This window comes from Halichoeres trimaculatus, unplaced genomic scaffold, assembly GCF_033239565.1.
Source record: "Halichoeres trimaculatus isolate MK-OKI-2021-1 unplaced genomic scaffold, fHalTri1.1 fHalTri1_scaffold_23, whole genome shotgun sequence".
NCBI classification, from domain to species: domain Eukaryota; kingdom Metazoa; phylum Chordata; class Actinopteri; order Labriformes; family Labridae; genus Halichoeres; species Halichoeres trimaculatus.
The window spans coordinates 5,521,444-5,546,707 of NW_027437201.1; the positions used below are offsets into that span (position 1 = coordinate 5,521,444).

The window sequence follows — 25,264 nt, forward strand, 5'->3', positions numbered from 1 at the left end:
TTTTTTGTGATTGGCATGTGGCTCCTTGTTACAAAGAATAATCAAGCCGTCGCACATGAAGTGGACTGTAGTGTTTCTAGATCCACCTTCTGGGGTTGGATTGGTACGTCTGGTACCCCAACAGAAGGGTACCAAAAAGTGGGACGCTATGGGTTAACAGCTTGGGGACCTGTCCTAGAAACACCTCAAAATGTGTGCCGTACCGAGACAAACTGGACTGAACCACTTGGTGGAAACAGGGCTTTAGTCGTGAAGTTCAGTCATAAGGTCTTTGAAGTTGTCAAGCTTTACCTCTTTCAGGCTCAGATTGAGATTTCATTCTGTTACTCAGTAGATGTAAGGTCCCCGTTCAGTGACTGTTACTAGCAAGACACTTCTCTCTAAGGCCATGTCCATGCGAAGCCGGGTATTTGGGAGACCAGATATATTTTTATGTTTACGCCTGTCGTCCACACGAAACCGCCGTTTCACATCACTGAAAACGATGTTTTTTGGAAACTCCAGCCAAAGTGAAGATTTTTGAAAACTCCAGTTTCATAGTTTCGTGTGAACGCAGGTAAACAGTTTTCTGTTCTTAAAAGTCACAGCTGATCAACGGGCCTCATTCTGATTGGCTGGCATGGGTTTTACATCTGGAAAACACTGCCCATTATGGGTTTGGCGTGCTTCGAGCCGCACTTACCCGCTGATTTACCCGCTGCGTGTGGACGAAAGTATTTCTAAAAGCAAATGAGGGGGGGATATTTGTTTTTGAAAATACACGGCTACATGTGGATATGGCCTAAATCTCACTTAATGATTTTTTATTTTTATTTTTATTTTTTTAACTTGTCCCGTCCAGTGTCACGACAACATCCCACTTAATGCTTAAACTCTGACTCAGTTTTCTCTTCTTGGATTTGTTCTTCATTCATTTATTTTCTGTACCACTTATCCTGCACAGGGTGTTGGAGCTTCTCCCATCTGTACTGGTCGCCAGTCAATCAAAGGGCTGACTCAAACAGAATCATTCACGCACACCTAGAGACAATTTAGGCCACGTCCACACATGGCCGGGTATTTTCTAAGACGAATATCCCCCCCTCGTTCGTTTTTAAAAATACTTTCGTTCACACGCAGCGGGTAAATCTGCCGATGAGTCCGGCTCATAAGGCACGCCAAACCCATGATGGGCTGTGTTTGCCAGCCAGAATGAGCCCCTGTCATTCAGCTGTGACTTTGAAAAACTGAAAACTCTGTTTACCAGTGTCAACACAAAACCATGAAACCAGAGTTTTCCAAAATCTTCACTTTGGCCAGAGTTTTTAGAAAACATTGTTTTCGGTGATGTAAAACTGCGGTTTTGTGTGGATGACAGGCGTAAACGTATAAAAATATATGCGTTTTCCTAAAAAACTGGCTACGTGTGGACATGGCCTTAGAGTGATCAATTAACCTGATGAGCATGTTTTGGACTGTGGGAGGAAGCCGGACAGAACTCAGGCATGCACAGGGAGAACATGCAAACTCCACACAGAAAGACCCACCGGCCCAGCTGAGAATTGAACCGGTGACCGTCTTGCTGTGAGGCTGCAGCGCTAACTGTTGCGCCACTGTGCAGCCCTGGATTGCTTTTCAGTAAGAGTAAAAACTACCAACACAAGGGAGCTTACGAACACATCTGAGTGCTGAGCAAAGTTACCAGTGAGGTGTTTGCGATGGTGTAAAAGAATCCAGTAATCTTCCAGTTGAGCAGCCTGGAGAAGAAGTGTGGCCACAGACAGGCGTTTCTCAGAATCGTATCTTTTATTTGAACTGCACTGAATGCTAAATGTTCACCTTGTACAAGAAACAAATACAAATACTCACACTAAAAACAAAAACATACTGCTGGCTGCCTCTTCTGCTATTGTTGGGACACTAAGTAGGAGTTTCTGCTATTGCTCTTACAGAGTACAGGACGCCCCAAAGAACCTGGCCTTCAATGAAACAAAGAAAAAAAGAAGGAGAGAAGAGAGAAGAAGAGAGAGCAGAGAGAAAGAGGGGCGGATCACAAAGGACTATGGTTATAGGAACATTTAACTAGGCATTACAAATCTAACAGGACTCTTCAAAACTCTTTAACACCAAAAACGTGGGATGCGCCTTGTATATAAAAATACCACAATGGAGAGGAGGAGGGAGGAGAGGAAATATCAGACTAAAACACCTTAGTCTCTTCTTTTTTTTCCTCAAAGACAAAATTCTGGGGATAAACAATATCTGCAAAAAAGTGTTTTTCCTGAGTCATTAAGAAATGAAGTCTGCTTTAACCCTTTCCTGTCTTCAGTGTGAAATGTGCTCAAAGAAAAGGAGGGTCACAGAGATCTGGATTCCTTCGTCCTGACTCCAAAATTCTTTCAGGATTTGTCAGAAATATTTCATGTTTCAACTCTGAACAGTCACACTGATGCATCCCCAACTTCTACAACTATAGAGACAAGTTTGTTCAGCTGTTCTTCATACAGGTGAAGAAATAACCCCTCACACTGTACAGAAGCGCCCTCATGTGGTGAAATTCTGCAACTGCAACCACGACACCTGTGGCATGCATCCTGCCAGGAAAGGGTTAAAACTCACTCTAGATTACTAAAACTGATGAGCAATCTTTTCCTCTTGTTTGACAAATGATAAATATATATAAGTCAATAATCCATTTTAAGTCATTCACACTGAAGATCGAAAAAGAAAATAAGAATAATTCTCTTCTGAGGCATAATGAGGGGCCTAAACAACACACATTAGTTACATAAGGAGGGCTGGAGGAGAGGAGGAGGGGAGGAGGGGGAGGATCAGGAAGGAGTTGAAGGAGGGAGGGTCAAAGGTCCAGTAGCACATGATGCCAAAGTTTCTCTTTCTGGTTCGCCCGTTGTTGTGTTGAGATGTGGGCCTACATTTCCCATGAGCTCTGAGGTGTAAAAGTAAGGGGCGGACCAGAGTCTCATCGGGGAATCCCGGAGCGCTAAAACCTCTGGACTCTGTGTCCACAATCATAGGCATGTCCCAAAGAAGAAGAAGAAAAAAACATCATCAAAGAGTAAAGTCGGTACTGAACCCAAAGAGACAGAGAGTAAAAACTAAAACGTTAAAAGTACAAATTCCCCGGAACACTTCTTTTGTTCCCAGATGCCGACTGGCTCGTTGTGTAGCTTCACTGTCTCTTGGTCCCGGTTGGTCGGTCGAGTTGTGATTGGTTGGTTGTGAGTGTCGACAGGTCGGAGGAGATGATGTCGCCGTTCGATCCCTTCTGCTGCTATTGCTCGGTGAGGTGCTCTCTGGTCTCGCCGTGTTTGGAGGGCTGGTTGGGCGACGGGGCCTGGGAGGGGTGTGTACCAGAGGGCAGGGTGTGGGCGATGGGCACCCCACCTGGCACCATGCCCTCTAATGCCCCGGGGATGCCGCCTGGAGCCACTCCTACTACACCCGGCGGGTATCTGGAGGAAGATGGAGGTCGGAGGTCATGTGTGAATTTTCCTGAAACACGTCTCTTACCTATCATGAAGTTTTGTGTTCCTTTACAATATTTTGCAAACATCTTTTCTAAAATTCTGTGATGTGTCCGTATCAGCTGTTCAGGTTAAAGCACAGAAAGTTGCTGTGCATTTTGTTACTAAACTGAGGTAACTGCCAACATGGATCAGAGGTGATGCAAAAAGAAACAAAACATTGCAAGAAAACACAAAACTCCATAAAGGGAATGTGAAAGGAGTCGGAAAAGTTTCCATCTTGCTCCCCAAACACCACCACCATTCACCCAGTGAGGGGAAAAACCAGAGGAGAAAGCACAAAGCATGACTTGATCATGCTTACTGGGAACACTAGCATCCATCTCTACTCTGTGCTCAGTCACACAGGTGAGTACTGGGGGTTAGAGTGGGGACAGGTGAGGAGGATCTGAGATCCAGAACGTGTTTGTCCTGGATGTTCATTTTGATATTTACCTGTTCCTGATCTAGGCATTAATTTTGTCTTGGGGGAGACCGGTTGTTGCGGCTGGAAGAGCTTGGCTGCGTGAAAGAAAGCACATGGAGGCGGACATGCTGAGATCAGGAGAAGCCCACAGTGGGAAATGGGCTCAGAGTGAGCTTTCTACTTCTACACAGAGGAGTTAGTGAGGGGAGGGGCCTACATCTATCCAGGACGGACAGCAGAGGGGTTCATTCATTTGTTTAAAGAGACACTGTTAGAAAAAAGAGCTGGAAAACAACAATTACACAACAGTGAACTTCACAGTCTGACTTATCGGTGAGCTGAAATGATTAGGTTTGTACTTAGCAATGATCTATGTTTTTTTTAGTATTTAGGGAAAAACATTGAGGTTAACCCTTAAAAACATTTTTTTGAAAATCAAACTTTAAATAATGAAATGCAGTTATCTAAATTAAGTGATTTTTTTTTCTTCAGATTTTTGAAAAATTAAAAAACACTGTTTACTCTTTTTGCTGTTCTAAGAACACATTTTATCCCACTGGATGTGATCCTTTGAGATGTGAAACGTATGTTTCATAAGGTTTATTCATAATTTGTTTAATTACAAATTAATAAATTAGTATTAAAAAAATGTGGGCTTTGCTTAGAATACATTTTTATCTCACTGGATTTTATTCTTTGTGATTTGGGACGTATATCACATATGATTTCACAAAAAAAAAAATTTGGCTCAGAATTTTGAAAATAATGTGAGTAAGTGGTTAGCCTTGGGTTGATTTTAAGATTATTACAAAAATAAAAATAAAAAATAAAAAAACCAACTTAATTGCCTCTGGCTGGTTTCAGAGGACATTTTTGTCTCACTAGATGTGATCATTTGAGTTTTGTGACAATTGTTCTGCATAATTTCACAAAAAAGGGTACAAATTTAGGAAAAAAATGTTTTCATATTTTTTTCATATTTTTGAAAAATAAGAAACTACCAAGTCAACTGTTTGGGCTGTTTTTAGAAAAAATTTTTTTTATCTCAACAGGTGTGATACTTTATTATTGGAACACTTATTTCATAAATTGTATCACCAAAAAAAAACTTGGGGTAAGAATTTTAGAAATAATTTAAGGGGTTAGCCTCAGGCTTTTTTTTCTGATTTTTGGAAAATAAAAAACTACTAAATTACCCTTTGTCCGGTTTCAGAGTACGATTTTATCTCACTGGGTGTGATCCTTTGAAATTTGTGACAATTATTCTAAATGATTTCACCAAAAACTTTGAGTCAGAATTTTGGAAAAAATGTAAGGGGTTAACCTTTGATTTTTTTTTAGATTTTGAAAAAAAACCCCAAAAACAAAATAACCACTGGACTACTCTTTGGCTGTTTTTGGGTACATTTGTATCTCTCTGGATGTGATGCTTTGTAATTTGGGACAATTATTTTATATAATTTTCCCCCCAAAAAATGAGTCAGAATTTTGGAAAAAATGTAAGGGGTTAACCTTTGATTTTTTTCTCAGATTTTTATTTTAAATTATACACTTCTAAATTGGCCTCTGGGTTGTACTCAGAAAACATATATGTCTTACTGTATCATATATAATTTCACCCCACTAACTTGGGTCAGAATTTTAAAAAATAATGTAAGGGGTTAGCCTTAGGCTTTTTTTCAGGTTTTTGAAAAATAAAAAACTACTGAAGTACCCTCAGGGCTGTTCTCAGAACACATTTTTATTTCACTGGATTTGACTGATTTAACCTTGTGATTTTGGACAGATACTCCATTTAATTTTACCAAAAATAAATCTAATTTGTTTTTTGGTCTACCCTTTGATTGCTTCTTAGAATTCATGAATATTATTCATACATAACGAGAAGCATTATGCAATAACCTCCTCACAGAACAACACTCTATGCAGTGACACTGGAACTCCAGGTCAGGTCTTTACCTGTAGGCAGCGCCGTTGAGCTCAGGGTGAACCCCGGGCTGGTCCATCACTGCCCATGGTGCTGTGGTGACAAAAAACTCCTTGTTGACGCAGTTTCTTAGGCTGTCTGGGATACGGCCTGTCACGTGAGAACACACACAAACACACACGTCAGTACACACAGGGTTTAAACAACTGAAGCCCCTGGTATGACTCATACTCTTTAAAAGGCTGTAACGTGTTCAGCAGGACGGGCAGCGGACGGTGGCACAGTGTTAATGAGTTCAGTCTGACAGACCATCAGGCTTGGATACACAAACACAAATTGGGATCATTTAACAATCTGGGTTTTTTTTTTCTTCTCTGGGGCTGCCCTCTGTGTCTCTGCCCCACTGTGTTCTGCACGGCTGAGCTAATGATGGCGTCTATTAAGAGATCCAGATTTAATAAACGCCACCAAGGGCCTACTCAAGTGGAAACATGACATCTGGAAAGGAAAAAGTGCAACAGGTCAGAGGGATAGATTTAAATGTGTGTGTGTGTGTGTGTGTGTGTGTGTGTGTGTGAGTGTGAGCAAGCGTACCAGTGATGGCTCTTCGGATCTCGGTGGCCGCTGCCTCTCTCATCTCCAGAGAGGCCTGCTCGCTGTACCAGGCTGTGTGCGGTGTGCAGATCAGGTTTGGAGCGTCTTTCAGAGGGCCCTGAGCAAATCTGCAACAGAAACACACACAGGAAGAAAAAGGTGAGAAATGGACAGTGATAAAGGAAAATAAAACCTGGTGATTGAAGATTAGAAATAAAAGATAATAATAAAAATAAAGTAAAAAATATATATTATTATTATTATTATTATCATTATTATTATTATTATTATTATTATCTATATAGCACTTTTGACAACAAATCGTTTACAAAATGCTTTGACATAAAAAAACATGGCACAGAATCAGAGAAAAGAGCATCAGGCTGAGGGAGGTGAGATATCGTACAGACAACTTAATAAAAGACATAAAGAGGGATTAAAAAAAACACAAAAATAACAAGGGACATCACATCAGAAGAAAAGAGGAAAAAGTTCTGAGTGATACAAAAACAGAAAAACATTAAACCGTTAAGCAAATAATTAAAAGCACAAAAATAAAATAATGTGTGTATTTTCATATAGGCAAATATATACACCAAAATCTACAAATACAATTAATAAATATAAATATATATAATGAAAAATAATCATAATAGCAAAATAATGATAATAAGAAGAATAAAAATAAAAAAATTAAAGATAAATAAAATAATAATAATAATAATAATAATAATAATAATAATAATAATAATAATGATAATGATAATAATAATTGACAAAAAAATAAAATAATAATAAAATAATAAGAAGAAAAATAAAAAATAAAAATAAAAGATAAATTAAATAATAATTTAATTAATTAATTAATTAATAATAATTAAATAATAATAATTGATAATAAAAATAAAATAATAGTAAAATAAGAAGAATAAAAAAAACAAAACAAAATAAAAGATAAATTAAATAAAAAATAAAATTGCAGCAGAGCTCCACCTGAGAATTTAAGGCTGCGAGATGGCATCAACTTTTCTGAGCTATAGCTTGGTGCTTTGAAAGTGATCAGTACAATCTTAAAATCAATTCTCAAACATACAAGGAACCAGTGAAGAGATGCAAGGACTGTTAAAACTAGGAGGTATTTCATGTTATTTTTTACATCTCCAGAAAAGATCTCCAGCCTCCTTTGCTCACATGTTGAAGCCTGTCATTAGATAATATTCTGGAGCTGCAGCAGGTGGCACAGAGAGCTCTTTTGTCATATAAATGACAGCTGTGAAGCAGCAAATAAACAAGCAAACAGTTGCACTGTTAAATCTGACAGCCCACAGCTGACAGTGAAGCTGGATATTATGAAATGGAGTGTATTTTTCCACTCACACCACCTGCTATCACCAAAGGATGCTCTGTGCAGAGAAAGTTGGTGCGCTGAGAGATTGCTGTGGGCATTTCTTTGTTTTGAAGACATTCCTCATCATCAGAGCAATCACAGCGCTCATTCATGTGCACTGACTCATTTCACACTCATGCTAATGCTATCCCCTCTTTGGAAACGTGGATGTTTGTGCACAATTTGTTTGACAAATTGTCTGCAAACACGCCCCGAGGGGGAGCGCCAGAATCTCCGTCCTCCTTCCCCCACATGGCTCTGCCTCTCCTTTCTGTCCTCTCATGTGGCTCAGAAAACAGATCAGCTCTGACTCCGCTCTCCTCCATCAGTGTAACAGCTCTCCTGTTTGAGCATGTGTGTGCATGTGTGTGTGTGTCTGAACCAGTGTCGTGTCACCGCAGTTATGAAACACTCCCCTGGTGACACACTGGGTCAGTGGAGCGTGAGCCGCGGCTCCATCAGGCCCAGTTTCAGTTTCTCAAGCAGGCGGCCTGCAAAGTCTGCGACTGCTGCGTGATGCGTGAACAGCACATCAACACCGCTTACACCCCTGAGACGGGGAACACGGCTCTTAGAAAGGTGGAAAACTGGAGGGCGTGTCGAGCTGTTTGCCCTCTGGTGAGAGTGGAGTGGAAACGGAAATTGAGACTGTAGTCAAGGTGCAGCCAAGTGAAGGGACGCCAGAGGAAAAACTGAGAAGTGTGACTGAATATTTGGAGGTCTTTAGCCTGTTACAGAGTCAAGACTGAATATATTTAAAAAAAAAAACACATAAAACACATAAAAAATAAGTTATTTGGGCAAATAAATATTTCCCCTGTAATCATCCATAGTGTGTGTGAGTCTGTCTCCTCTCAGACTGTGCTGTGTTTCCTCAGATAGGAGAGAAGCTCTCTGCCTCCTATAGTCCATTACCTGCAGGACCCTAAAGAAGGCTTTTAGAGAAAGTAGGAGACGTCTTTAACTCGTCACATCTTCCATTGTTTCTGGCCGCCTGTCTCTCCTCGGCTGTTTAAAGCTTCTCTCGGTGTAATGACTTTCTTTCTTCCTCTTCCTGCACAACCATCTATTACCGTCTGTCTGTGTCAGCGAGGCTCTCTGTGTCCGTCTCTAAGAGGACTCTTATTGTCAGGGCACTATATTTATACCTGTAGGTAGATCTGTTTTGCAGGAAAATGATGATGATGATGATGACGATGATGATATTCCTTTTCACATTTAGTCACAAAACATAACAGGGGAGGAAACTCGTCACTTTTTGGTGTAAATTTGCAGTTTTACATCCAAAGCAGGTGGTTTCTGTGGTTCATATAGATCTGCAATCTCTAAAATACGTGGTATGAATCTGCTACACAAGCAACATGCTTTTTCTTGTTTGCCTGACAGGCAAGCTTCTTTTTCCTTCTTTTTATTTTTTCATGATGCATGCCTCTCTGTTAGTTAAACCAAGGGTTCCCAAACTTTACTACAGCAAGGCCCCCAAACAGCATTTGCTTCCCCTTTAAAAACCAACAGACAACGTATCAAAATATGTAAAAAAAAAAAAAAAAAAATCTTTAAAGATACTATGAGGAGGATCTGTTTCAATTGGACTCCCTCGCCACCTTGTGGCCTGGAGTCTCACACACTGTCGTAAATTACTTTAAGTGAGGTGTGTGTTTGTTTTGGAATTAAATGGAGATTGGGTCAAGACAAATTTTCTTTGTTCAAGACAACTTTTTACTGGATACAATGCTCTGATGTAAGGTATTTATCAGTACAGTTACGTAGCCCTACAGTTTGAAACGTGACATTAAGCAAACGTTTTAGCAGCTTGCTATATGTAGTGCTATCGGCAGCCTGGTGCTCTGATATATCTGTAAGCTAACGTGACAAGTAAACACTGTTTGTTGTATAGTAGGTGCTCTAAGACATGTCTGTAATGTGTTACGTTAATAAATCCTGGTTAGCTATGTCCTGCCAGTCATCTACCAAGCAGAGCTAACGTAACCTCACTCTTTATTTTATTGATAGACTCTAAAGTTTGAAGAGACCACTGCAGAATAACTGCTGACTGTGGATTGGAATCAACATTAGCACAAACAGCTTAGCCCCTGTGTTATAGAGTGAAAGAGCTCAAGCTAAAGGCTAATTAGCCAGTCTGCCTGTTTTTCCTGTTTTTATCTTTCTTCTGCTCTTCTGTCCTTTTTCTGTCTGACAGTTAGGCTCCTGTGTCCACCATCACTACAAAATTAATCACAGAAATTGTTCTTAGCAGAGATAAAACACAGATCTCTTCGCTAGCTGGCGTGGTGTTGTCGCAGAGATCTAGACGTGCTGTAAATCAATCCGGTCCTAGTCTACCTGAACTGGAAGCTAAGAAGTAGCAATTTAAAGCAACCTGTAACCAGCAATATTGGTGCTGATAATCTCATTTTACAGTGTGGATTATGGTAAGGTGTATATCTAGAAGGGAGACTTTTCAAACTCCTCACAGCCCCTTTAAGAATTTATTTTTTAACTTTTATTTACTTTTCAATAATTATTACATTTGTGTAGAACAGGAAATTATGAACAAACAAAAGCCAGCCAGACAGACACAAGGAGGTTGTTGCTAAAGGGAGAAGGTATTTCAGGGCTCTGTCAGCCAAGGTGGGATACTCCTTTCTTACAAGTAGTCATTAGTTAGACAGGGGAGGAGCCTCAAAGTTTAGTTTTTTAGAAAAGCTTAATAACAGACGAAAACCACCAGGTCGGCACAGATCATGACATCATCATACCAAAGTGGCAGCTGTCACATGAGGTGCGGTTAGGTACAATCAGAAATGTGAGAATCTGATAAATACGACACTTTACGAGAGTATGTTCAGGACAAATAAGTGATAAAAATTTAAATTAAATCAAATCTACAATAATAATAATAATAAGATTGTATTTTTTTCCTTCCCTCCAATTTTCTAAGGCCCCCTTTTGAAAACCACTAACCAGGGTTAAACGATGCAGGTCATGCTGCTGTTGCACCTGCTCCAGCCTTTTAATAACTTCCTCTGTTTAGTTAATATAAGGTAGGTAATACTTTTTTTCAACATCCTTTATTATTATCGTAAACGTGCTCTTACGTGAAGGGCTCTGTCTCGTGTACATCCAGCGCAGCTCCACGTATTCTCCCCTCCTTTAAGGCCTGGGCCAGGGCCTTCTCGTCCACCAGGCCTCCCCGCGCGGTGTTCACCAGGAACGCTCCCTGACGCATCTGTAGGAGACCAGCGAGAAAACAGAGATTCATCTGGTTATTTACAGAGAAACGATCAGATGTCTGAGTTTTTTGTGTTCCTGTCAGCCTGGCAGACAAATGAATCTGTTTGATCTCAGATGGAGCATCAATGTCGGCATTTAAGTGTCATAAAACATATTACACGGCAGATAAACTCCACCAGTGACACCTTTGTTATCCCTGACAGATCCAGCAGACAGACAGCACCTTGGAAAAATACTGTCAGATGTGGGATAGTCAGTCTTTATCCAAAAAACGATAGATTAAATGAAGGATGAGCTGACAGATGAGGGGAGAAAAAGGCACAACAAAAAATTTCTAAGAGGGAGGAGGAAGAAAAAAAATCAAATGAATATGCTCAGAAGAAAGTAATCCCTTAATCTTGACAAAAGCTGAAATCCAGGGGCATGAAAAGCCTTCACGCTGGCAGGCAGGCAGTCTTTTATTAGGCATTGGTGGTTTTGACACACGCAGAAACACACAAACACTCACACACACGTTTCCACTTTAGAGGCAGAGAACGACTGCCAAGATTTTTGGTGAGGGGAGAGAGGAAAGTGCGCTTTCATTGCAGCACTTAGGAGGCAGCTGAGAATCTTAAGCTTCTGAGAAGACACAGAGTTAACTAGGTTAGGCCGTTACGCTGCACACACACTCGGGTTTGTCTCCTCACACACTTAAACTGGAAAACCAGAGACAGAAACATCAAGAGGAAACGGTTTTAAATGGAAAGGAGAAGGTTGTTGGAGCGGTGCAGTTCCTCGGCCTCCCTGCAGGGGGCTCCCCAGGCAGCACCTGGGAGCGTGGTTATTGACTCACAGAGAGCAGCACTTTCCCCTCACCGTGCTCGCAGTGCTTGCAGTGCTTGCAGTGCTTGCAGCCCCCCTGCTGTGCAGCCTAGTCGATATATTTGCTGTAGCCGTGGGCTGGCGCTAATTGCATTTGACAGAGCAAAGGAATGAATTTGTGTCCGGCTTTGGTGGAGCTTAAGATAAAGAGCGGGGAGAGTGCAGGCAGGAAGGCAGCTCTCTGCTGTCTCACCCCCTCTGTCTCCCTGCCTACAGGCTCTAATGCTCTTTAGGACGACCTCCAGGCTGACAGAGTAATAATACACCAGCCGCTCTGCTCCTCCACCTGTGAGATAGCGCTGCACTAAAAGCACAGGTCACAGCCGCTTCATGTGTGTGTGTGTGTGTGTGTGTGTGTGTGTTTCCTCTAACGCACCTGTTTGATGGTGAAGTCGTTGATGAGGTGGTGGTTGTGTTCGTTCAGGTTGCAGTGCAGGGACACGCAGTCGCTCTGGTAGAGGAGGTCCTGCAGGGTGTAGACGCGCTGCACGCCCAGCGAGCGCTCCAGCCCGTCCTGCAGGTACGGGTCGTAGAAGATGACGTTGAAGCCGAAGACTTTGGCTCGCACCGCCACCGCCTGTCCCGAACGCCCTGCGGACACAAAGAGGAAAAGTGACGACCTCCGTCCATCATGAAAAGAAAGCATTTAGCATCTCGTTTTTAGCACATTACGTCACAAAATAAACTCATTCTGAAAGGAAGAGAGATTAAAGATTTCCTGCCAAGATTCAGTGGAGTGAATGATGCTGAGATGTGATGAATGTGACTCACATTTCCATTGATTTAAAAACACAAGTTCCAGTGAGATGAAGAAGCTTTTATCTGAGGAGCTGAGAATGAGTGATCAGGTATCCAGGAAAAGAAGATTTTTTTTTTTCAACATTCTTTTTTATTGAATTTTTGGCACAAAGTTACCATAAATTTACCATTCATTACAATGAATGCATGCATTTTTGCATTGAAAAATCATAACTTTATGAAGAATAAAGGTATGCGTATTTACAAACATACATAATCGTAGACATATACGCATATAACCCCCCTCAAAAAAGGCCATATCTGCATAAAGTTTTTCAAAAAAAACAAAAAAAAAAAGCTATAGAAAATATTTCAATAAAATAATAGAAAATTTAAAATATTTAGAAAAAAAGGAAAAGAAGATAATAAGCTATACGGAAAAGAAGAATTTGACAGAAGAAGTCTGATAATTATCATGGGGAATCAGATGGTGATAGTAAAATAAAAATGATACTGTTTTCCCCAAATTTCCTGTGTTAAGACAAAATCTGGCTTGAGTTAAGACTTTTAACGACATGTTTTGAGTTTCGAAGACTGAGGTTACAGTTTGGCAGCTGAACAGGAGCAATCAAAGGGGCAACGTAAGTTTATTTAAACATCACATTTTGGCAACAAGGCAATTCAAAGTTTTTCTCATAGACGTACAAATAATCATTCGATTACAGGATCTTTGGAAGACGCTCACACTGCTGTGTGACTCGGGCAAAGCTCATGTTTGTGTTGTCTGCGTTGCTGCTGTCTGCAAACTAAATTTGATGTCAACACTGAGGCTGTTGTAAAAAGAGGCAGACAGAGAATTCACCTTTTAAGGAAACTGAACATCACTTTGTGGGTTTTACCCGTCTTTTATTGAGAGTCTCATTTGTTTTTCTTTTATCTGTTGCCTCAGAGTATTTTAACCTCTTCTAGTCGTACACTGTTTGGTGAATTCTGTTTACTGCCTTTTATCTTTTGCTGCCACACATCTTTTATTGAAATTTTGTTTGGCTGACTTTTACTTTTACTTCTAACAGCATTGTTGGCTCCTCTAGTTCTTATTTTCATTTTTAACTTTTTTAATCCTTGTGTAGGTCATTTGTTTCTGTTAACTTGTCTTTGTTCGTGCTTCTTTCTTCTGTGTAAAGCTGCTCCACACTAATTGCCCCATGAGGGATTAATTAAGTTGTCTGAATCTGAATCATTGAAAAGGTTAGTCAAACACATTAAGAGAAAACAATTAAAATCAATTAAATAAAACTTTCTGGTTCAAGCAAAAGAAATGAAATGAAATTTAAAAAATGGAGATTAAAATATCTTGAAACAGATTTTTAAATATAAGCGTGAAAGGGAAATAGATATTAAATGATTTGTTAGTGTAAAAAATCAGCTGAGAAAAGGTTTCCAACCTGGATTTAAAGGAGCTGAGAGTTTCAGCAGACCTGACCCAGATGACCTGAGGGGTCTTGATGGTTCATACTGAGTTAGAAGATCACTCATTCATTTTGGCCCTAAACCATTCAGAGCTTTATAAACCAGCTGGAGTGCTTTAAAATCTGTCCTCTGACCGACAGGGAGACCTCAGAACTAGGCTAATGTGATCCACTTTCTCAGTCTTAGTGAGGACTCGAGCAGCAGCTGACTGATTTTTTTAGGTTTTCAACTTTAGCATCTGAAGCTGCTCTCTGACTTTTAATCTCTCTGCTTTGGCTCCAAAAACAACGAGCTCAGTTTGATTATTGTTGAGTTGGAGAAAAGAGAAGCTTTAATTCTCATTTTAAGGCTTGATATCGTGTCTCTAACATATTTGATTTATATAATTTACATCTTAAAAAGTCTCCCCTTAACTCATGCTGGTGTCTTTAAAATTTTTCAGCCTCTGTCAGAAATACCTTATTTTAGATACTGTCTCTCAGCATTCCAGAAGCCTTCTTCACTGTTGCCATGTGTCAAAATTCTTTCTCTTTTTAAAATGACAAATTTGCTCTTTTTAAAAAAGAATCACCAACTAGTGATGTCACAAATTGGGCTTTTCTCACCAACTAGTGATGTCACAAATTGGGCTAATCTCACCAACTAGTGATGTCACAAATTGGGCGAATCTCACCAAATAGTGATGTCACAAATTAGGCGAATCTCAGCAAATAGTGATGTCACAAATTAGGCAAATCTCACCAACTAGTGATGTCACAAATTGGACGAATCTCACAAGCTAGTTATGTCACAAATTGGGCGAATCTCACCAACTAGTGATGTCACAAATTGGGCGAATCTCACCAACTAGTGATGTCACAAATTGGGCGAATCTCACCGACTAGTGATTTTACAAATTGGGCTAATTTCACCAACTTGTTATGTTGCAAAATTTGGCAATCTCACCAACTAGTGATGTCACAAATTGGACGAATCTCACCAACTAGTGATGTCACAAATTGGGCGAATCTCACCAACCAGTGATGTCACAAATTGGGCGAATCTCATATTAATCTTGTCAGATTCTCACTGTCATGACGACTTTTAGAACGGGCTGCTTGTAGCAGCTGGTAGTCTCAGTTTTTGGGATTACTCTAACAAATGTTAGGCTCGTAATTTGAAACTATGCTCACGTTTACTACTGTAATCCAACGTTTTGACTCAATATTTGTTTGCAAATAAAAACAAACTAAAAAACTCTTTAAGGAATTTTAAGCTTTAAGCCATTTCAAAAATCAATGACTAGACTTGCAAAACAGCCGTCAGTTGAAGCCTTACTCCAAAATTAGGACAATCTGTGTCGATAGTTCAACGCCTGCCCACAATCACTTGCTACATGCCCCACTCCTGTCTCCATTTCCTGTCTCTTATCAGCTGTCCTGACCAGTATGATTCCTGTTAGCATGGAGTGATACCAAGAATGAGAAAAAACTACAAAAATCTTTACATGGGATCTGATTCAGAGAGTCTGAACATCAAATCTAATCAATAAAACCGTCAGTCCCAAACGATAATAATCTTTCCTCTCACATTAAAAATCCTTCTTCTAAAATTCCAATCATCACACTGCTCTTACAACAAAAACGACATCCTCTGAAGAGGGTGAAGATGTCATTTCTGGTGTCTGTGAAAGATTAAAAAGAGATTTGTTGCTGCTCGAGGGGAATGATTCATGAAGGATAAGTCATGATTTAGCAGGAGGCGGACAATGCGAGGCCGCTGTTCTGCGGTCCAGCCTGAGAGACGGCGGAGAAGAAAGTGAGTGTGTAGTATATCAGCCTCTCCCTCTGTCTCTCACAGCCATTTGTTGTGTGGGCTGAGAGTCTCTGTTCAGCAGCAGAGGGAGGGAGACAGAGTGATGGAGAGCTGGATGCTGTTGCTGTTGTGGAAAAGGATCGATAAGGTCCTTTACACTCTCAAGATCTTCTCTTTGTGATGGAGCATTGTGTCTCGCTCCCAGGCTGCGCGGTGGAGGAGAAGTATGCTCTCTTTTCACAGCCAATGAGAGACAGCTGCATAAGGATGCAGCAGCCGTCTTCACAATGACTTGTTAACATGTTTTTCCTCAACAAGCCTCCATACTTCCTCTTCCTCAGCTCCTTTATTTTTCCATGAACGCTTCCTGACGAACCTGTTGCTGCTTCCCTACGAACAGACTGACGGAGTGATACAGACAGTGACAGCAGGAGAGACTTTTTATCAGTCAGTTTGAGACGGAGCAGGTTGACTCGCAGCACTATCTGGTTTACAGGGGCTGCTGGGAAGTCAAAAACTGGCATCTCTGCTTCTTCTGCAATGATTTCCTGTTTTTGTGTGATTGTTGGAAAATTGGAACAAAATTGGAGGGAAAACGGTGTCTTCGATTTTGAAGATGATTTACAAAAACTCAGGTATTACGTCTGTGATTTGAAGCCTGTGAAGTACTTTCCTGTGGATAACCTGGAATCAAGAACCTCCAAGCCTCCCTGTCTTTCTCCCATACTCCGATCAATGCCACTAAAAGAGAGCAAATATACTCAGGGTGATCTCTGCCGCCTCGCTCTCCTCTGCTGTTGGTGTCACTTGATCAACAAAGGAGGGGTGACATGAAGGTGTGAGGCCACACAGCTGAAGATTGGACAGATTATCTCTGTAGCAGAGCAACAGATATGGGATAAGATTTTGTTGAAGTTTTTTTTTATCAGCGGCAGGAAAAATAATAACAAAGATCTTTAGTTGGAAGAGATTTGTTTAGAATTTCTAATATTTCCTTTAAAAGAGCTCCTACAGGTTAAGTTTACCTGAGAAACATGGTGATTTTAAAGATTTTTATATTAAAAATTCCTGTTGTGTTACGCCTATAGAAACAGAAATAAACTAATGTAGTGTTAGGGGCCATTTACACAAAAACAGTTTTAGGCTGAAACGCAAAACTATTCTTGCAATTCTGCCTTTCATTTACACAGAAACAGCGTTTTAACCGACCTTAAACTTTTGAAAACAGCCTCCGGAGTGGATTTTTTCTAAAACACAGTAAACAGTAAGCTTGTGTTGGAGCTCAACTTTGGTGGTTGCTTTATTAAAACAGACTGATCTGTTTTAATTTAACTTCAGGGAAACCTTTGGGTTCAGAATCACATACACATTGTCGTGAAGACGTGACTCTAAACAAGGTGTGTTTGTTTTGAAAATGAATAGAGATCGGATCTTTTTTTAACACTCTTAATTTGTTCAAGATAACTTTCGATGGGTACAACACCCCAAGATGAGGTATTTATAAACAGTTACATAAAGCTATGGTTTCTCCTGTTTGGATTTTCTTTCTTCTTCTAAAAATTAATCCAAAAAACTTTTTTCAGCAGAGAAAAACACAGATCTCTCTTCTTTAGGGATGGGTACCAAATTATGTACTTTTATAGGTACCGAACAAATTCTGTCAAAAGTACCGGGTACTGATTTGCGTAAAACCAAAAGGTACCATGTTTAGGTAATTAGGCAATTTCCATGCTGGACATGAACACAGCATTACAAGGTTATATATTGAAGAATAAATATGTTAAATTGAAAAAATATATATATTATTAGACAAATTGATATTTTTTTATCACACAACTGGTACCGTTGAGTACCAGTACCGATGCCTGGTACCAGGCAATCGGTACCGTATCGATTCAAATGTGAAATGTACCCATCCCTATTCTTCTTGCTACTAAATTTCATCTGTCAGCGCAGTGTTGTCATAGAGACTTCTACGTGCTGTAATCAAGTGGATTACCAATCAGGAATCTTAAAAAGGCGCATTAAATAACCTAAATTGGCCCTGTTCATTTCATTTTAAAGTGTGGGTTACGGTCAGGCATATATCTAGAAGGGAGACTATTTCAAGATCACTTTGGAGCTTCTTACAGCCCCTTTAATTTTAGACCCAGTGCTGGTTTCCAGCCTTCTTACGAAGAGCTACATCACAACTTCCTGATTATTTGTCTGATTCACGCCGTTCAACTTTTTAACAGTTCGGTACATTCAGGAGAAGTTTGTTTTTTTCCACATTTCTAACCTTTATACTTTTTAAAATATTCAACATTTTTAGCATTTTTTCTCCCATAAAATGAATGGAGATGTTTTATCTGCATGGAAACCACACAGATGTTTATACTGACTAATTAAAACATACATGAACAAAGACACATGTGGGATTTAGCATTGAAGCATCTGCTGCAAGGAAGTGCAACTTCTCCAGTGTGTTAATGTCTCCTTTTGATGAGAGTGGTCCTGACAGGGAGGTGATTAATTTGCTGTATAAAAACAGGCTCTTAGTGGACACTTGGGGAACTGCATGTGTTTTCAGGTGTTTTTCTAGGGTTTTGGCTTCATTTGGTCAGGACAGAGTACAGAGCAAGAAACGAGGGTAAAACCCAGGTTGCACTCTATATGAGAAAGTGACTGAACTCGAGGAGCTGTGGCGTCATTTTCTAACACCCAGGTTGCTGAATCAGAGCAACTAAAACAGAATATCTTCTCTGATTTTGAGATCTTACAGGTTCAAACGAGCTTTAAGTCCACTGGAGACCAAGTGCCAGAAGTTTCCTTCATCTGAAGCGTTTTTAGCCCACAGAGTTGAGCAGCTGGCTGTTGGTGCAGCAAACAAACACCAGGAGGCTTCACTCTCCCAAACCTCCCACTGACAATGGATATTGTTGTGGAGACGGCCTGAGCCAGAAAGACTGGGAGGATTGGGTGAGGAAGAGAGAGACTGGGCTGCCAGGACCTGCTGTTTGGACACAGAACATGTAGGAGGCTGTCTGGGACCTTGGAGGTGGTTAGCTGATGTGTGTGTGTATGTGTGGACACAGAGATAAGGTGGCTCTCTGGAAAAAGCTTGTGAAAAGACGGAGCTTTTGTTGGAGCTCAGTGATGTTGAGACAGGGCGGGATGACGCACACACACATACACACACAAACACCCACACCCAACCAGTGTTAAACAGGTGCAGGGAGGAACACATTCTGTTACACACACACACACACACACACACACACACACACACACACACACACACACACACACACACATAAGCAGGATCCAGTGGACCATGAGGGGTCTGATTATGGCAGGGCACAGTGTGGAGGGAGCACAGGGACCAGGAGAGGAGTGGAAACACTGAGGGGAGTAATGGAGATATAACAGAGAGTATTAGAGCAGAGGGATGAGGAAAAAGTGTGGCAGAGGAAAGGAAGCAGCCCGCAGGGAGGTGAAACAGACAACCTTGAGATAATCTGCAGGACGGGCAGAGGGAGAAAAATAACCTTATCAGAGCAGGAAAACAGAAGGCACACTGAGCGTTGAGAGGATATGAAAACACAGGAGGGAGGGCGAGGAGGAGGCTGCAAAACAACAACAACAATAAGAGGACAAGGAGAGCAAAAACAACAGCGTGTATGATACTAACCGAAGCCGATCAGGCCCAGAGTTTCACCCCGGATGCGAGCAGCGCCGGACGCAACCTCACGGATCTGCTCCACGCTCTGGACCCGCGTGCCCTCCCGGAGAGCCTGGTACAGCCAGGTGTTTCTCCTGTAGAGGTTGAGGATGTGGCAAAGGGTGGAGTCTGCTGTCTCCTCTACAGCTGCTGAGGGGATGTTACACACAGCGATGCCTGAAGAGGAAACAACAAGGTGGAGGCTGAAAATAAACCCAGCTCAGAGCGAGAAAAACAGGCCTGGTGTCTACTTTTAATGTGACGAACTAACCTTTTAATCTCTGTCTGATTGTAATATGAGCAGTTGAACACACTCAGCTGTTGGCTGATAATTTCTTTTTTCATACTGGATCGTTTCTCCTCATTACACCTGGCTTCAATTTTTCATTATGAAAACAAAACCTGTGATTCGTCCTCGCTGTAAAAGCAGCTGTTTTGTTTTAACGGTACGATATCAACAGCTCAAAGTTGACCTCTCATCTGCACAGAAACTATTCTAAAACTATTCTTCCATTGCAGATTTTAGCATCAGAACTCTATTTAAAGAAAAAACGACAAACAGCTCTTACATAATCTTTTCCTCCTTGAAGTAAAAATAAGCGGTTGATTTCTTACACAGCCTGATGGTGTAGAAATTGCTGTACACTTTGACACTTTCAATCCAAATCTCTCTCAGTCAAATGTGAGATTTCTGTTGAATTCATCCTCCTAACCCTGTGCTATTACCTCTCCTTTCCTCCAACACCACAAAGATTTCCATTATTAACACTTAAGCACTTCTGCCTGCCCTGCTCTCCTCTAATGTCCTCATCCCACTCTGTATCTCTCAGCAGCAGCACCGCCGTCTGTGGACGGCAAAAAATAGCCAGAGTCTGCTCAATCAATGGCCCCTTTTCTTCTCCCCGAGAACAGCCGCCATATCAGCGCCGCCTTCTCCAGGCACGATAGCTTTTGACTCCTGCGCTGCGAGGCAGAGCGCCTCCGGTGAGTGGGTGGCAGTTAGACACAGTATCTGGTATTGGCAGAGAAATGGCAGCTTTGTCAACTGTTTGAGCCACCAGCCTGCTGATGGAGCCAGGGTGGAGGTTCAGAGAGAGGACTGAACTCTCCTCTCTCTGTGTGCGTCTTTCTCTCTCAGTCTCTTTGAACATTTTTGGCTCTCAGTGGGATGTCCGCCATTCATCTGACTCTTTAATTCAGCCTTTGATACAGGTCTGAAAATCCATACAGTGGAAAAACAAGGAAACAGTGAAAAAAAGGAGGCGAACCCCCTCCAGGAAAAACCACTACTGACAGAGAGTGTTGTCGTTTTGATCCTAAAAACAGCCTCCTGTTTGGTCCAACACTGGAAACTTACACAACCCCCCAAAATGTGGTCTCTGAGGAACCATGTCATTCATGAAGAAACAGCGTTTGTGGAAAAGATTTTTGATATTTGAGAACATGAACTAGATACAATACAAACACACCTGAACAAAACGCAAAGACCAGTTGAAAAATTGCACGAATTTACATTTTGCACTGTTGGATCTACTGCAAACAACAATTAAGGTGAAACAATCTGTTCATCAGCTGTTTAAAAGTTTAAGAGCACAGCCTTTAGTGGGTTCAAGTCATTTCCTGTCAGGTATTCACTCTATCATGACCTCCTGATGACAAAGACTAAAAAGCTTTTTTCTCTTTGAACGTGGTCGGATTGTTGAGCTGCAGAAGTAAGGCCTCTCACAGCACAGCATCACTGCTGAGGTTGGACACAGAAAGACAGACATTTTGAATTTCTTCAAAGATCCTGAGGGTTATAGAACAAAAAGTCAAGGGGTACACCCAAAAAATCCATTAATGCTGACCTGGATTGACCAGGGTTCCTACAGCTCACGGCAAGTGAAATTTAAGACTTTTTAAGACTTTTTTAATGACATTGGATATCAAATTTAAAAACAAGTCAACAACAAACCACCATTGAAACAAACAAAACTAACAAAAAAACACGTGAATTACCTGGGTTAGAGGCAATTTTAACACAATGTTATTTTACATAAAACATCACTTCTTACCTTTTTTAACCCTATTTTTTACAACTTCATGCCGATTTTGCCCCCATTCATCTTTTTTGGCCACTGTCACAACCATTTTTAGAATTTTTACAAGGTTTTTGAAATTTAATTTCAAATTTATGTCTCAATTTTGCAGCCATAATCTGTTTTCCTAAGCCACTTTTGGATTTTTTTGCCAATTTTTCCTCTCTCCAGGCACCCTAGGTAGAACCAAGACATGCGTCTGCTATAAAAAGTTCCTGGTGCAACCACATCACCGTTTTGTTAGTTCCGCTATTGTGATTAATTGATGTTGCCACAAGAGTACATCAGGGAATTATTTAGAAAAATAGACAAATGTTACTTAATATTTTTTTTATTTCAAACTTACATAAATCTTACCAATGTGTTCAAATTGTTAAGACTTTTGAAATTTGGATTTAAGACTTTTTAATGCCAATTCAGGCCTTATTTTTAGAATTATGAATTCAATGCCTTTTAAGACTTTTCAAGGATCCACAGGAACCCTGATTGACTTAAGGTCGTTACTGGAGCCGACTGCAGCCCAATCACCATCAGACGCCATCTGAGAGAGAAGAGCTTTAAGAAGAAAACACGTCTTCAAAGACCTCGTCTCCTTCAACACCACAAACTCTCCGTTTGGACTTTTTCAGAGAGCAGCAAACATGTGACACTGAAAGATGAAGAAAGTTTGATTCTCTGAGGAGAAAAAACTGAACCTTGACGTCCTGATGGCTTCAACGTTACTGACATGACCAGGAGATCCCACTGGAGATGTTTTCACGGCGGCACAGTGGAGGGGGCGCCATCATGATCTGGGGCTTTTTCCTTCAATGGACCAATGGAGCTTCAGGTTGGTCAGGGGCGTCAAACGGCGGCTGGCTCTGTGGAGATGTTGCAGGGGGCCTCCTTCATGACTGAGGGCCCTGGTCTGTGTGGGAATGACTGGGTTTTTCAACAGGACAACGCTGCAGGTCACAATGGGCGCCTGACAAAGGACTTCTTCCAGAGGAATCAGCTCACTCTTTGGACCATCCTGATGTTCCCCTGATCTAAATCACTCTGACAACATTTGGGGATGGATGGAGAGGGACGGTTACAGAAATGGACATCAGGTCCAGACAGTGGATGATCCTCCATGAAGACATCTGTCTTGTTTGTCTCACTTCCATTTCTTCTTTTTGCATTTTGAAACTCCACCTTGAACCTTTTTAAGATCCAACTGTGCAAAATGCAAATTTTTACATTTTTTAATTTGGTCTTAAAATGTTGATCAGGTGTGTTTTATCTTTTCTTGCTCGAACACCTTCATACGTTATGAACAAACGTCCACAGCGGTCTTACCCAGCTCTCCTGCAGCCTTGATGTCGATGTTGTCGTAGCCGCTGCCGATGCGGATGATGATGCGTAGAGCTTTGAACTTTTCCAGGTCCTCTCTGGTCAGAGTGATGGTGTGATACATCATGGCTCCCACGGCTTCATTGAGAACCTGAAAGGTCACATTTTATGGATTAATTAATCAATTAATTAATCAATTAATTTGTACCACTTCAGTAATCAGAAGTGTCATATTGGTACAAGGAGCCACAGTTTCATCTTTAACTCGAGGAGGAAACACTGTGGTACATTAACTTCATGCTGAATGAATTATTTTTGGTTTCTGTTCCACTTTTCTAACATTAATCAATAACCAGTTCCTTTGTTGAATCGATCATTCATCAACTCCTCTATGTGACCACTTTGCAGAATGTCCTTTTGTCCATTTCATTTCATAAAAAGACCTCGTGACAATCACAAGATCACATTCCTGCCAAAGGAGCCACAACGATTCGGTCCGCTGTGACTCCGGACACTAGAGACAACACTGAAGATTTCACAGCGAGGGGAATTACACACGCGTCACATGTTCACTGGCACTCAGCACTTACACGTCTTTCTCTATCTTTTTTTTTTTTTTTCTTCCAGACCTGTGCAGAAGCAGAACAAGTCATTACATTATCTCAGAGGAGCTGCACTTCTGCAAGGTCATCACAATCACATTCAGGCCCCGAGGGTGTTTGTGGACAAAGGATCCCTGCAGTGGGCTGGAGAGAGGGGCCAAAGTGGCAGCTGATTGTGGGATAAACCTGAAGATGGAATAGCATGTGGCAGGTCAAAGGAATAAAGAGCAGAAATAAAGTCTTTGACCCAGAAAATGCTTCTTCTGTGACATTAAACCAGCGGAGACCTTTTTATCACAAAAAAAAGACACACCTGAGCTGAGCTGTGCTGCTTTTTCTCCTCAATGTGACGACAGTTACCTTCTGTTTCCTCTCAGCCTGCTCCAATATTTGTTGAAGGATCTCAGAGAAAGAATGCAATGTTTGAAAAACGGTGAAATCTGTTCAACTTCAGATTTCAGATATGCGTCTTACAATCCCATTTTTGTCACAGATTAATTGCAAGACGTGACGGTTTTCTTTTTAATCTTCTGGCTCAGAAGGAAAGCAAAAACAGACCTTTGAGAAAGAAAAGAAAGGCTAAACTTCCCGAGGTGTCACTGTGAAACGCTTCTCCTCTGCTACTTGACATGCACAAGGTGACCCGGCGATCCAGTCTGATGTAGATCTACATTACTCCCCTCAGTGCCAGCCGCAGCCCCTGTCAGCTCTGCCGACATAACGGCTCTGCATTTACCTCCAGCCAAACTGCATTAGCCTCCCTGTGATTAGCAGATTAGCTCTGAATTTCCATATTGCTTTCATTACAGCAGCGCCTCGGACAGGCCTTCCAGATACTTGTTCAAGGTTATATCACACACACACACACACCATGCACAAACAGCCTGTTGTTTTTCCATTGGACAGTGAGTCTTTTACTTAGAGCAGTGAATTATCTGAATGGAAACTCTGACTTAATCTAACCCCACTCCCCTCCACCATCCCCATTCCCATCCCCACTGTAACCAAAGCCTCATTGCTTTTTAAGTGTATCATTTCTGGGCTTCTCTTACACACAGAGTCCTCCCTTTTGGCCAACATGTGCGTGAGAGAGCAGAGTTTCAATTTGGTGAATCACTTTCTGTACGTTTGGAGCGAGCGTGCGTTTAGCTCTGAGGCTTTCTGGGCAGGGATTTAACGTCTATGAGGTCACGCAGCAGAGAGCCAGTGTGAACGTACTGGGGGATGAACGGTGGTTGTGATACTAAAAACAGACTCTCTACCTGGCAGGGACCATGTAATGCTTTAAACAGCTCCTCAGAGTGTGTGCTGCATAGAAAGACTCTGATCCTGTATTGATCACATCTGTTCAATCAGGGTTAAAATAGAGATGTCCATGAAACAAACTGTGAAGAACAGCTGTAGGATTAAAAATAGCAGCACCCTCAAGTCAGGCCGGACTTGAAAGCAAACGGATATTTTAAGAAGTCTCCTTTTTCACTTTGATGTAGAGACTTGCATTAGATTAGCAACATTTTTATTAAATTAGATCAGTCAGCCTCATTCCTAAATGGGATAATTTCATTTTTTCCCTCAAATGCTACACACAACACCCCATAATGACGACATGAACCAATTTGTTTTTTTTTT

General features: G+C 41.1%; 1 protein-coding gene across 2 annotated transcripts in view; it reads right to left on the reverse strand.

Annotated features, from left to right (window-relative positions):
- Nucleotides 1–2,728: 2,728 nt before the first annotated feature.
- Nucleotides 2,729–25,264, reverse strand: part of LOC141785007 (C-terminal-binding protein 2) — a 139,483-nt gene continuing 116,947 nt past the window's right edge. For both annotated transcript variants that reach the window (XM_074663061.1, XM_074663062.1), the window contains 7 exons: nucleotides 23,040–23,184; nucleotides 19,612–19,818; nucleotides 12,313–12,527; nucleotides 10,937–11,067; nucleotides 6,452–6,579; nucleotides 5,890–6,007; nucleotides 2,729–3,452 (listed from right to left, as the gene is read on the reverse strand). In XM_074663061.1, coding sequence (XP_074519162.1) covers nucleotides 3,272–3,452; nucleotides 5,890–6,007; nucleotides 6,452–6,579; nucleotides 10,937–11,067; nucleotides 12,313–12,527; nucleotides 19,612–19,818; nucleotides 23,040–23,184 — 1,125 coding nt within the window. In that variant the 3' untranslated portion in view covers nucleotides 2,729–3,271. The remainder of the gene's footprint in view (nucleotides 3,453–5,889; nucleotides 6,008–6,451; nucleotides 6,580–10,936; nucleotides 11,068–12,312; nucleotides 12,528–19,611; nucleotides 19,819–23,039; nucleotides 23,185–25,264) is intronic.